At 39.2% G+C, this 14987-nt stretch overlaps 1 protein-coding gene across 4 annotated transcripts in view; it reads left to right on the top strand.

The window, feature by feature from the left end:
• Nucleotides 1-14987, top strand: part of Myo1d (myosin ID) — a 281386-nt gene that overhangs the window by 68819 nt on the left and 197580 nt on the right. For all 4 annotated transcript variants that reach the window (XM_076936189.1, XM_076936188.1, XM_034505907.2 and 1 more), the window contains exon 2: nt 14707-14915. In XM_076936189.1, coding sequence (XP_076792304.1) covers nt 14707-14915 — 209 coding nt within the window. The remainder of the gene's footprint in view (nt 1-14706; nt 14916-14987) is intronic.

The following is a 14987-nucleotide window of genomic DNA, read 5'->3' on the forward strand; positions in this document are numbered from 1 at the left end:
ACTTCTTTGAGCCCCACTTTTAAATCTGGGCTAGGTTTCCTTCCCTAAGCTGTGGCATTCTTTCTATCTCTATCTCAAATAATTTCAGAACCATGTGATTGAGGACATGTGGAGGGGAGAGTAGGAACAAAAGAATAGTCTCTAAAATAGCTAAGTTTTAAACCCAATTATTGTGCTTACTATGTGGCATTGCCGGTTTACATACAGCGTGGAACAGTTTAGCATAGGTTTTAGTTTCTCTTAACTCGAGCTCTGCCGTGAGTGCCAGGCTCCTGGGCTTTTCCTGGCTATTCAGGTATATGTGAATGCACACAGTCAGTGAATAGGATTCAAGGCCAGGGCCCCGGGCCCCAGGGCTGTGACTTGAATACCCCTTCTCTCTCCAGCACATAGTCCTTACCCATAGTCCTACAAAGTGGATAAACTAAGTGACTCCATTGTGTGGAATCCATGATTTTGACAGAGGAAGTAGAAAAAAAAATGCTTTTGCCCTTGGGAGAAGTATTCATCCAAGAATTGGGAAGGTGAACCGAGCCTCACTAAAGTTGCCAGTTACCCCAGTAAACTCTGTATGAGCAGGCAAACAAAGGGGTCAAAGTTTTGTGTACTTTGAAAATAGAACTGTGTAGTATAGACTCTCCTTTCAAAATAGTCCAGGATCAGTGCTTAAAAAGCCAACACCCAGAACCAGAAACTCACACATTGTAAATACAATTATAAACTACATTATTTCATTGGATAAGAATTTGACAATAATTCATAAGTCTAAATTGCATGTAGTTTAAAATTTTTTTAAATACATTTGTTTTATACGTATGAACTTTTGCCTGCATGTATATATATGTACCATGTGCACACCTAGTGCCCATAGAGGTCAGAAGGCCTCCGGTCATCTGGAACTGGAGATACAAACAGTTGTGAGCCAAATGTGAGTGCTGAGAGCTAAACCTATGTCCTTTGCAAGAACGGCAAGCAGTCTTTCCAGCTCCTACAAGTAGCATTTAAACCAGCATTTTTCATTGTAGAAGTGTGTTATACAGGTACACAAGCATATATGCCCACAGTAAAATAAACACCACATATTTATACTTGCTTTGTCCACAGTAACAAGTGTTGGTGAACAATGTGAATGTCCAAGGGATGAACTCAATACTGTTCAGTCCTTTAAAAATGAAACTTTTATTTATTGACTTATATGAGACTTTTGCCAAGATAAATGTTTTAATTAGGAAAAAAAGGTGTTTATGTTTAAAAAAACAAAAGAAAATAAACAAAAACCAAACCAAAACAAACAAAAGCATTACTGGGTGGTGAGCTAGCTCAACAGAGAAAAGCATTTGGATCTTGCAGTTCGAGCCGGACACCTGAGGTTAATCTCCAGATCCAAGTAGCAGAAAGAACTGGTGACATATTACTGTGGCATGTATTCACCCACACACATTATACATTTGCATGAAAACTGATAATGTTTTAAGACCTACATACAGTTGTGTGTCTGTAAACCATTGCAGAGAAGCTCACAGGACTGCTGCAGCACCAGTTTGCTCTAACAAGGAAAGCTGCAGGAATATATGGGAGGATCACTTTCCCCCGTCTATCTTTTCTATCATTTCGGTCTTTTACTAGTTTATATCACCTTGTCACAACTATAGATATTTCAATTTATAATATAAAGAGACTTAGAATTTAGGTTTTTAATTTTCATCTTTTAATTTCATATTTATGGAAAGCATAGTATAAAAAACAAATACCTTTAATGCTTCACCATTGTTTTAATATTTTTCTTAGTGTCAAAGCATCTCTTTTTACATTTTTATGTGTGCATATAATTATAATATTTTACTATTAAAGAGTATATTGGAGAGATCATGATCCACTGAATAATTCGAGGTATGTTTCCTAAAAACAAGAATGTTCTCTTCACCACGGTGCAGTGATGGAAATCAGGAAGTGTAATTTTGTCACAAATCAGTGTCTAACTCTTAGCTGAGGTTCATATTTTATCAGTCGTTCCAGTAATATCCTAAAAGCAGTTTCCCCTTACTCTGATTCAAGCTAGGGATGTGCTGCACATTGACTTACCATATCTCCTTAAGGCCTACACTCTGGAATGCCACCCAGCCCTGCTGTTTTCTTGAGCAGGCCCTCTGCAGTTACTTTTTGTAAATCTCTTCTAGTGTCAGCCTTCATCGTTCTGGCTGAGCTTCAGGTTCTGAGCTGCACTCACCTCTGTGCTTTCTTTCCTGTATCTGAGCAGGAAGCCCTGCTCACCTCTGGGTCCTCAGCCTTGGGGCTGCTCAGCAGTCTCCTTCAGGCCAGGTGCACAGCTTTTCAGTCCAACTGGGATCCCTGAGCTCACTCTTTTCTCTCACTACCTTGCCCAGCAACGTATGGCACATTTTCTAGATTCCTAAAAATGTTCAGGAATGCCATGCACACCCAGCTTCTTTGCTTCTTATAAATGGCTGACAAAGAGTATGCCACGGCCTTGCTTTGTGTATCTCCTCATCCCCGTAGTCTATGAACTCTCTTTACCATCAGTAGCAGAGCCTTCAATCAGATTAGAGGACCTGTTCTAGAAACTTCACAGCAGCTCAGCAAACTCTCACATTTTAAAACTTCCTCCAGAATTGCTCTTGTTTCCCAAATATAAATTAACCTAGGTTCTCTGGTGAGAGAGAACCAATCAGATGTGAAAAGTATATGTGAGAGAAATTGAGATTGAGAGAGATTTACTGGAAGTTATCCACTTGTGCATTACAGAGGCTGGGAAGTCTATGGTCTGTAGTTAGCAGACAGGAGACCTAGGAAAGATAGGAATGCAGTTTTCAGCCTGAGTCTGAAGGCTTGAGAACCAAGAGAGCTGATTGTATCAGGGCCAGTCTAAACCCAAAGGTAGAAATCTAGTGTCCCAGCTCAGAGACAGACAAGAGGGAAAAATGGTTTTATTGTTGTTTTGAGCAGTGTCTTATTCTCTTCAGATCTTGAACAGGCTGGGGAAGAAAAATGCTTTAAGCCAACCACTTATTAGAAGATTAATTTCATCTGGAAATGCCCATATACACATTCCCAAAATCCCATTTTAGTTAAGCCTTTGGGCACCCTGTGACCCAGTTCAAGTTGATAATGAAATTAACTATTACAAGTGCATGTCAGTTTTTCTAGTATTGGTGATTCTAATTCTTAATGACTTGTTTTAAGTATTCATAAACTTCCTCTGCTGTAAAGTTATCATCTTTCCCTTTGTAATTAAGAATTAGTTTGAGGGGAATTACTCTGAGACTCTGTGAGTACGCTGTTCTTTATCATATTATAAATATGATAAAAAAAAACAAACTGCTGGTTTTGGCATCCACTGATCTAACATTGTGCCTTCTATGTGTATGCCTTGACATTGTCCTGAAGGAGATGCACCTCCTGTCTTGTTCGTGTCTTTAGTTGTGTCCACCTGGTGTTTACTGAATTCAGTGAATTAAACTCTGTCACTGGCATTATTTCTTTTCATGACAGTTCTCAGGCGGTCCCAGAGAGGGCCCAGTGAAGCGGTCATTCTTTGAGCACTTCTCTCCTTGGCTTTACAGCATGCTCTGGATTCATCTTGTGGTTCTTTTAGTCTGTAAAGACTTCAGTTCATTTCCATGGAGCCTTGGACCTTACCAGGTAAAGATAGTATTTGAATGCTGACATCTGGGTGTTATTCCTTCTCAGTATCCCGAGAGGACAGTTAGGAAATACACATGCTACCATTGCTTCCTCTCCCCTCCTCTCTTTACTCCATAGTACATGTCTTCTCCAATTTCAATTCAAACCTGCTTGGTTGTTCTCTGCATCTCATGTTTATTTTATAACCCAAATATAATTCACTTTTAACCACCCCCCCCATCTTTAAAAATCCCAATGCTTTAAAAGATACAAGTCTTTTTAAAAATATAAACACAATTATTTTCTTTCTTTTCCCCTTTTTCCTTTCTGCCTTTCTTTCTTTCTTTCTTTCTTTCTTTCTTTCTTTCTTTCTTTCTTTCTTTCTTTCTTTCTTCCTTTCCTACATCCTGACTGCAGTTTCCCCTCCCTCCTTTTCTCCAGCTCCTTTATCTACTACTCCATTTCTTTTCAGAAAAGGGCAGGTCTTCCATGGATATAAATCAACCATAGCATATCAAGTTGCAGTGAGACTAGATCCCTCCCCTCATATTGAGACTGAACAAGGCAACTCATTAGGAGGAAAGGGTTCCTAAAGCAGGCAAAAGAGTCAGAGATAGATCCTATTCCCACTGTTAGGAGTCCCACAAGAAGACCAAGCTACACAACTGAGACTTAAAGGCAGAGGACCTAGATCAGTCCCATACAGGCTCCCTGGTTGTTAGTTCTGTTTCTGTGGACACCTATGAGCCCAGGTTGGTTGATTCTGTGGGTTTTCTTGTGGTGTCCTTGACCTTCTGGCTCCTACAATCCTTCCTCTCCTCTTCTGCAGGATTCCCTGAGCTCCTATGAGTTGGCTATGAGTGTCTGTATCTGTTTCTATCAGTTACTAGGTGAAGCCTCTCTGATGACAACTAAGCTAGACACCAATTTCTAAGTATAATAGAATACCATTAGGAATAATTTCTTATCCTAGGTCTCTGAGCTATCCAGCCTCTGGGTTCTGGCCCTCCAGGCAGTGTCAGGGGTGGGCTCTTTGTCGTGGCATATGCCTCAAGCTGTACCAGTCATTGGTAGCCACACCTACAATCTCTTTGCTACCTTTACCCCTGTAGGCAGGACAAATTGTAGATCAAAGACTTTGTGGCTGGGTTGGTATCCCAATCACTCTACTGGAAGTCTTACCTGATTACAGGAGATGGCCAGTTTAGGCTTTGAATCTGTCCCCCAGTGCTAAGAGTCTTAGCTAGGCTCACCTTGTAGATTGCTGGGAGTATAAATAAGTCTCAAGTCTCTTAATGGTAAGCTTATCTAAATATCTATTCAAGTATTATGGTACCAAGTAGAGATTTTTATTCCCAAAGAAAAAAGAGAAGGCCAGAGCAATGAATAGTCACAACCAAAGCAAAAGCAAACTCAGCAAGGATAGCACCCAATCTTGGAGCTCCACTGGCCAGAGCTTGAACTGCATTCTTCTGGGCTTCTAAGAGCTTTGGCAGCAAAGTCCTTTTAGGAATGTTTAATCTTTTAGTGTCCCTTAGCTTAAATATCATGATATAGCTTTACCAATGTGTAACCTCTAATATGATTTCAATCAGTGTTACATAAAAACATTCTATTTACAGTGATAAATAGAAAAAGGCTAAAAATTTCTATTTAATGTGTGAACAAGAATATTGTTAACAAATAGAACAAAAACATTCATGTTTATTATAATCCTTATTTTGTTACTGATCACATGATCATAAGCTGGCATTTACAACTTCTTTCTTCTACTACCCATTCTGCATTTCCTCTGCTCTTGGCAAGCACATCTGTGAGTCTTAGTTCTTTATCTGGAAGAGTGACCTTTATTTTCATTCCTGAAGGGTCTGGGCTATTGATCACCCTCCTTGGGTTGGGTTGTAGTTTCTTGTTGACTTTAGTCACAGGTCCTGGCAGCACTTGCAGATGTACTCAAAGATCTGCATTTCAGATGGTCCAGTTTCCCTTTGTTAGTCTGCATCAGTCATCCTTCCACCTGTTGCTGTTCATCCTTCCTTACTCAGTTGACTCCAACTATTAGGAGCCCAAAATGTCAGGAGAAATCTTGACTTCCAGTTCAATGGAGTGCTTGTTGTGTCTCCTGAGAGAAGCATTCTTCCCTTTGGAAGGAAGATTTCTAGGACTGCAGAACCCAAACATGGCTGCAGAAACAGGAAGCAGAGAATGTTCCTAGTGAGTCACTGGGGTGATAGTGAGTAATTGCATTTTCATCCTCACCCCTGATTCCCCTATCTGTGATTCCTGGTTATAAGAGAAAGAATGCCTTACACTGGACTCTGATTTAAAGCATATATAGCCTTCTGGAGAAGCCTGCCCCAGCCTTATAGCTGCTTACACCCAAGTGGCACTGTAACTCTATCTTTTTTTTTTTTTTTACTTTTCTTTCTTAATAGATTTTTATTAAAATATAATTATATCCCTTTTTTCCTCAAACCCCTCCCATGTCTCTCCCTTCAGTCCCTCCTCTACCCCCATCTCCCTCTTAAATTAATACCTCTTTTCTCTATTATTGTAATAGATAGCTAGATAATAGAGGATAGAAGATAAATTAAATAGATGCTAGGTAGGTAGATGATAGATAGATAGATAGATAGATAGATAGATAGATAGATGCCCAAATATATAAATAACAATCTGCTAAGTCTATTTTTGTTGATTGTGTGTATATCATTTTATGGCAACTCCTGCATCTTAGGCTCAGGGAACATTCCAGAAGAGAAAGTGGAAAGATTTTAAGAGCCAAGAACCAGGAAGTCTGCCGTGAGACTAAAAATGTCTGCCTGAATAAGACCTGAACAATGACAATATCAATCATGATAATGGAACTGGCTGGAGAGGTTCACCAAATTTTATCCCTCAACAAAGAGCTACAGGTAGTTTAATGACCTCTGAGAGGGAAAATTAGTCTCATTTAGGGACATGCCCCTGATTGGTTACCCAACTCCACTTGTTTGCAGCCATTTTCTCCAGCAGTGAAAATGGTATCTCAGATTTGAGTTGGAGTAGGTACCTTTTGTATTTTTTCTGCCTATGAAATTGCTTACATAAAGAGAGGAACTCATTATTTTCTGTGAGGACATGTATATATGGCCCATTTTTTTAAAAAAAAAATTAGATGGCATTTTGTTGTATTTTATCCTTCCCCTTCACTTTTGAAAATCATAAGCTAATAGCTACAAAAAAAACGCTAGGAATTACTATATATAAATAGGATAAAAATGTTACATGACTTGAGGCTTTTCATATCATATGATAACCTGAATTTTGTCTATAAGCAAAGTACAAAACAATTTCTGAAAGAAAGAGATAATTAATTAGACTCACCCATTCATTATTGGTTATATTCATTGAACATCTAAGCTTTCCTTGCTAATACAGGCTGTCTTACATACATGCTGCAGGTAAAAAAAAAAAAATGAACAGGCTAGATAATGATCTCTGTTCCTCTGAAAATTATTGTCACAACTACTGTGAGCAAAGGAAAAAATAGGTGTGAGCTTTGAGATGGGGAAAGAATATGCATTTCAGCCCAGACCATACAGTAAAGGGGTACTAGTGTGACATGGACCACTCACTCTCTGGGTGTCCCATTCAGTGAGTGTGGCTTCTCACTGAAATGGTTGGAGATCAGGCATTTCTAGTCACTATATATTTTCAGGTCACACTTCGTGGAATACAGAAAATAGATCAGGAGTGACAGTAGTCACAAGAGTGCCTGTGGTAGGGATTGGCCACGCCCAGGACTTCAAGTTCTTGTAATACCATTCACTGCCAAGTCACTTGATGATAGGAGAGGAGGTATATCTTGCTGACTTGATTGAGTTTTTTCCAAGAAAGCTTAAAGATATATCTTCATGGAATTTATTTTGATGAAACTATTCTGTATTTCTAGAGTTGCTGTAGAATTTATTGTCCATGGTCCCAAGATAAGAAGTCCAAAAATCAAGGTTTGAGCAAGCTCTCTCTGACAGCCTTTTATGGGCTCTTCTAGCCCTGGAGTGGGTAGATGGTATTTGTTTCCTTGACCTGTGTTGCCGCACATGGCTGTATGTGTCCACATGTGATATTTCCCCTTCTTTAAAGTTCTGTGTTAGAGTGCATCCTAATGACCTCATCTTGATTACATCTGCAGAAGCCCTGTTTCCAAATAAGGTCATATCATAAGATGGTTAGGACTTCCTAATATACTGTTTGGGGAATACAGTTCAATTCCCCACACTAATGCCTTGTACTTTTTGGTTTTCCCAAGCTGCTATCCATTTTTCTACCAGGTATTTTTTTCCTATTTTCAAATGCACAGTTTATTGTTCACATATGAAAAAAGGAGGAGACAACTCACAGAAAATGAATCTAAAAACTGAACAGACCAGCTCTAAGTGAGGCCACCAATGTCCAGAGGCAGAGTTCATTCACAGACAGTGGGTAGAGGTGGCACAAAAAATGGGTCACAAGCCACCACCTCCACCTCCACATCCACCTCTACCTCCACATCCACATCCACTGGTGGGGGAAGAACCACAAGTGGATGCCAGCTCTGCAGCAGCTGGACAGAGGCTAACTGATCACACCTCAGTTGTGCTTAGCTCAACCAGGGTGCCGGACACTCAACAATCACCAGAGTTAGAGCCAGCGAGAGGCATCTGGGTGAGAGATGGTCACTGGAAGGCTCCTTTGTTGCTAGAGTTTGTAAATCATGTGCTTTGTGTGCATTTATCTTTCCATCTCACTTACTTTATCTAAAACCTTATCTAAACCTTTTTTCCCTTATCCTTGTCTATTTGCCTGGTAGTCATTCTCCCTTTAATTTATTTTCATGAAGGTTTTTTTCTTGATTTGGTAATTTCATATATGTACATAATGATCTCCAGCCATTTCAGGTGCCATTATCTGTTCTCATTCCCTTTGTCTTTTAAAAAGCTACATATCTCGTTTATTTCTATAGAAAAACAGCTGTACAAAATTTTTGCCCATTTTATTCTCCTTATACCATTCAAGTGAAAACATTTTTTATTCTTATATTTATTGATTCCCTCCTTTCAGTGACTCAAAAGTATATAATTAATAGGACTAGGACTAGTTTTGTTCTGAAGTCACCTGCATACTGTGACCTTGCCATTCTTAGCAGGATATTTTTGTTTAGCTCTGTAGGAACTATTGCCTCCTTTTAGAGCATGCTCTCTAGTGCTGGGACAGCAGTGGAAGGCACTGGTCTCTATTAGCATCCTCTTTTGCTAGGTCTGCTTTTCAGGGCATCTGATTTTCTTTTTTCCTTTTTTTTTTTTTTTTTTTTTTTTGGAAGGGAACACAGTCTCACTACCTAGTCCTGGCTGGTCTGAAACTCATTATGTACATAAGACTGGCAATCATCCTGCCTCAAGCCCCCCCCCCCCCCCAGTACTGGAATCACAGGTCTATGTCACCATCTCTGGCACTCACAACCTTTCTATGCAGTGGCTCAGAGTTGTGGCTTTATTTCATAATAGATAATACTTCCTCTTGTGGTTTTGTCTTGTTCTTATTGATGATTTCAGAGAGACAAGGTATTCTTATAGGAGTTCCTTGGTTGATGTTTAAGGTTGGTCCTAAACTCACCAGCAAATGTGGGCTCACAGAAGCCAGGAGAAGATGGTGTTAAGGCAGCAGGACCCTGTCAAATGCTGCCGAGAGGGAAACTGTAATGTCAGAGCTCTAATAATGAGTTGAGTTCATGAGGAATCACTGCAGGAAGTTGGACAGTGCACTGAAATGCTGGAATGGAGAAAAAAGTATGCCTCATCGTAGATGGATGGGATGCTCTCCTGAGAAATAAGGATGTTACAGCCACAGAGGCTTCATTTGCATTGAAAAGGGAAGAAGACAGGCCAAGTCAATTATGATTAAGCACCATTATTTCAGAAAGTGTATATTCTTCATAAAACAAATGAACAGTGCCCATGAATAAAGATTTTCATTAAATACACATTCACAGAGAATTTTCCTTCTGATTATAAATGATTCCATGGACTTAATGAAGTCAAGCAAGAGCACCAGTGAATTGTTAGTGAGTGAATCTGACTTAGGAGCCTCAACAGTACATGTGAAATACAATCTGAAGCCAGTGTGGTGGCTCACTTTGTAAAGCCAGCTCTCCGGAAACTATGGCAGGAGATTGAGGCCTGTCTGGCTTACAAGTGAGTTCTGTGCTAGCTTGAGCTGTAGAGTAAGTCTGTGAAAGGTCAAGAAAGAAGCAAGGGAGTTAGGGAGGATCTGATCAGATATAACTCCATTTTTGTCTTATACTCAGTTTAAAATTAGATAAAATTTTATCCCTTATATTTGGTAAGTTTTTATATTCTATTCTGTCTTCCCTTAAAATAATTAAGATTTCTCCATCCTTAATTTCTATTGCCCACCCTTTGTTGAGCATCTTATTGCCCTCTGTAAGTAACTACAGACCTTGTTGGTCATTCCTGTGTCCAGACACATCATTTACGCTTACTCCACCAGGCTTCCAGAGACCATCCTGCAGCAGCATCTACTCTGTGAGCACAATGCATGACTTCCTGCTCTGCTCAGGTCAGCCACCTTCCTTCTCTGCACGAACTCACATTCCTGTGCACACACACCTTGTCTGTAGGCTGTGTACATGGTCTGCTGAGACTGGTCTGAAGGAGCTGCTGCATCTTGACTGACTGCTATAAATGGTCCTATATACAAGTGACAAGAGTGAGTTGAACTAGAATACTTTTAACCACATGTCTCAGAGCCCATGGTTATTGTACATTCATCTTCTAACAGCATTGTCTTTAATATCTTCTCCATTGCTACATGTTAATTAAAATGTTTTAGAACTTTTGTTTCATTTAGAAGCCAATGAAAATATCTAGTTGTTTCAATAAATATTTTTTTAAGTTTCAGAGACTATGACAGTTAAGCTATTTTTGGTTGCTTGCTTTTGGTTTTTTGAGATAAAGTTTCATGTAACCCAAACTCACTATGACCAGGAACTCCTGATCCTCCTGCCTCCACTTCCCAAAACCCGGGATTGCAAGAGGGTGCTATGTCCAGCTAATTTTAATTTAATTTAAAGATACACACATATATAAGTATGCATATGAGAAACTGGTTCTTAGACTTTGGAAGAACTAGGGGGAATCTTCCCAGTGTAGGGTGAGAAGGGGACCAGAATGAAGAGTAACAGGGACAAAACCATGAAGATGAAGACCTAAAGAGGTGATGGGAGAGGTGCTTATGGACAGAAGTGGTATTGGTTGTTAGGAGTCAAGTAAGGGGGCCAGACCTTGTGTGTCTGGGACAGTTTGTCTATGACTTTAAGGATTCCTCATCGGAAGAAGTTTTTTGTGGTAATATTTGCTACTATAGTACATGGTTTTATTGTCTTTCCCCTTATTCTCCGTTGTTACAATTTATTTATAGTACTTTCTTATTCTTTTCCCCTTTTAATATCTACAGTTAGACCCTTTATAGAATACAAAGTAGACAGTTTGTCATGACAGGTTTACACACAAAGATCATAGAAATGCTTTTATTATCCCTTTAGAACAGGGTGTCTCTTGCTCATCTTCTAGTGTAATCACTGCAGATCCTCCCCAAAGGAAGGCCTGAAAGAATAGACTTCATTTCTTTTCTGTTCCCCTCTACCTCAGGCACCAAAGCTTTCTGAAATTGCACATATTACAGTGTATAGTGGCACCATCTAGTGGTAGTTTTGAGGCCTAACCAAGTTCAAAGTCATTTGATAACCAGTTTAGAATTTCAAAAATAACTTTCTACCAGTTTTGCAAATTGCTGAAGCATTTATTTAATGTCTTATTTTGTTGAGCTTGTGAAATGCTCTTCAGGTCAACAGATAGCACCATTATTATGATTCGTAAATAATATGGATTGTAAACAAATGGCTTATACATTGTATACCTTCTTGAAACAAGGTCTCATCATGTAGTCTAGGCTGCCCTTGATCTCCTGCCTCTGCATCCCAGGAGCGAAGTTTGTCGGCATAAGCCACCACACCCTGCTCACCCTGCTACTGTGCGTGTATTTTGATTATATTTTGGAAAAATGATGCTTAGAAATATAGTTAAACAAAATAATTACTTGAGTACCAGAATCTCAGAAACGATCTCATTCGTGGCTGTAAGAACTATTCAGCAAGAAACTGCATCATGATGCCTCTAAGTCAGAGCATCGAGATCATGAGGTAACTTTTCCCCCTAACACCCTGTTGCTCGTTTTTTTGTTTTATTTTTTCCTATTTGGGATGTTTTGAAAACTAAACAACCCTGTCCTAGGTTCCTTGATGATGCCTACTGAGCCTGTGCTGCATATTTGCAGATCCAATCAGAAAGACTTGAGTAGTGAATCTTACTTCTTATTTCTTTGTGGATTTTTTTAGTATGTATATTCTTGAAGGGAGGGTTTGTACAGTTGCTTTTGGAGGGCTGAAAGAGGGTATAGGAGCCCATGGACTGAGAATTATAGTCAGTTCTGAGTCACTTGGCATGGGTTCTGGAAACTCTGGTCCTTTTCAAGTGTTATATACAATCTTAACCACTGAGCCATCTCTCCAGCTTCACATTTCTGGGTCCTTAAATGTAAGCTGTATAGATAGATATCTTGTTCGTGGTTTGCAGTTGATTGATAGCTGTGACAAGGAATGACATTTTAATCATTTAGTCCATCCTTGAGGCTATAGGGGTTATCGAGGAGGGGCAGTGTTAATGAAAATAAAAACATTTGGTAAAGAATCAACATCCACCTGCAATCCTAGCACTCTTCAGATAGAGGCAGGAATATCAGGGATTGAAGACCAGCCTTGGCTACATACTTCAACACCAAACTGGGCTGACATAATCCCAGGTTTGCTTGTCTCAAAACAAGCAAATAACAATCACTTTCATGGATAACATAATAGAACAATAAAATTAATTGCCATTTTTGAAAAAAACAGGGGGAAGAATACTTATTCAATGCCAGAGGGATAGAGGGATAGATGGGTATAATTATTACCATTGTACAGCTGGAGAGGCTGAAACACAAGGAAGTTAAATCACTTTCACAAGGTCTCACTGCTGTTAGTAATGTCAGCACTCAGGCCCAGATGCAAAGGACCCCAAATCTAGTGTTTTGAGTGTCAGTGGGAAAACCACAATAAAAAAAGCGGACTGGAAACTTTACAGATTGATAACTCTTATTTGAATACATGCCAACTTCTTGACAAAAATCTTTGTTTTAATTTATTGTTCACACATCTGTATTTGTTTGTCTCGTCTTACTATAGCTGACAACTTTCCATCTTAAAGGAAGTTTTAAAAATTTGCCTATCAGTCCCAAATGCTTAATTATTTCTCCTTGTCCATTGGTTATAAATAGACAAACTACCCATGGACCAGCATTTTGCCTGTGTGAGCACTCTTCATTCATTTCCACAGATGTTGATATCCTCACATCCAGGGAACTGCAGATTAAAAATGTAACAGCTATTTAGGTAGCACATAAATTACATGAAGAATTGTTATAGCCTACAAATTATTTAAAATATGGAGAAGTATTACAAAGGCATTACACAAATCTAGGACATTTTACATAAGGTACTTAAACATCCAAGAATTTTGTTATTTGTGAGGGCTCATAGAACCAATTTTCAATGAATGCTGAAAAATGACAGTATTTGCCTGTGCCTCTCAGCAAGTGGAGGGTATTGGTAACAGTCACTTAAGAGAAACAGTTAAGCCCTGGTTTGTACATGCTTATAGGTGTGGATTATTGTGTAAATAGTATGTGCAAGTTTTCTATGCTTTTATATTCAACTTTTGTGCAGATTTATTATCCCTATTTATAATTTCAGTCTTGGGACTTTTTCTATTTTTACTTTGTTCCTATGGCATCTTCTGACCAGCCTCTTCATTCCCCGACCCATACTACCCCACTGTATGTATATGAGGATAAATATACCATGTTTTCTATAATATCTTGCCATGCATTCATGTACTAACTTATCAAATGTATATAGACACACATGATTCTGTACAAAAATGGGATCGTATTATATACGTTAAAAATATAGACACTTCCAGACAGTTGTTCCATTCCTGGGAGTCCTTCCCACTGGTTTGTAAGCTGTGTGTCCAGGGGGTTTTCTGCAGTGTTGCTCATAGTCCCAAGAGGGAAGGAAGATCACTGAATAAATTATGCTCTATCTACACCACAGGATTCTAAGCAGTCACTACAAAAACCAGTGTGATTTATATCAGAAGTGTCTCCTGTATCATTTTCTGTTGTGGAGTTTACTGTGTGTATTTCCTTACTGACGATTTAGTGAGGCTTCTAGAGGTGAGAAGAAATAAATGTGAACAGGCCTTTTAGTAATTGAAAATCCAGTGAAGTAAATTTCAAGACCTGATTTAACTTCCATTTCTTTTTCTACTAGAGCTGCGAGTGTTTCTCTCTTGATTGACCTTCTGTATTTGGGAAGGGGAAATCCACAGCCTTCAAAGTATTAAATTCCTCTTCTTGCCTGGCTTTTAAGCCCTACTGACCTTTTTCACTAGTGGCCTCTGAAGGGCACCACATCAGATAAGGTCTCTGCTGTTATTGCTTTTTATGAGCTTCATTATGTACCCCAGGCTGGCCTCCAACTCACATCAATCCTCCTGCCTCAGCCTTACAAGAGCTGAATATAAGTATAAGCTACCATGACTGACTTAAACATAGTCTGCGTTTTTGTTTGTGTTGTGTTTGTGTTTATGTTTAAGACAGAGTCTCACTCTGTAGTTCAAGATGGCCTGGAACTCATTGTCTTTGAACTACAACCATCCTCCTGTCTCGGCCTCTTAAGAGATGGGATTATAGACATAAGTCAACACACTAAGCTGTAATGTGGTCTTTAAAAGTAAACTGAGAGCTGATAAATTGTCAGATAAATTTAACAGTTCCTGGAACATTTGGGCATATTTGCTAATAAATTAAGAAGAAAGAATCCACACATTTGTGTAACCACAGCCACCTTTTCTTGCTTCTGTGCAGATTTGAGAAAGGACGCATCTACACATTCATTGGAGAAGTGGTTGTTTCTGTGAACCCATACAAGGTGCTGAACATCTATGGAAGGGATACAGTCGAGCAGTATAAAGGTCGTGAGCTATATGAGAGACCTCCTCATCTCTTTGCTATTGCTGACGCTGCTTACAAGGCTATGAAGAGGCGATCAAAAGACACGTGTATTATGATATCAGGTATTTGGAGGGGGCTCGGGTTCCAAAGTTGGAAGGTATTTAATTTTTTTTTTTGCATTCAAGAATTCACAC

The sequence above is a fragment of the Arvicanthis niloticus genome, chromosome 6, assembly GCF_011762505.2.
Source record: "Arvicanthis niloticus isolate mArvNil1 chromosome 6, mArvNil1.pat.X, whole genome shotgun sequence".
Lineage (NCBI taxonomy): Eukaryota > Metazoa > Chordata > Mammalia > Rodentia > Muridae > Arvicanthis > Arvicanthis niloticus.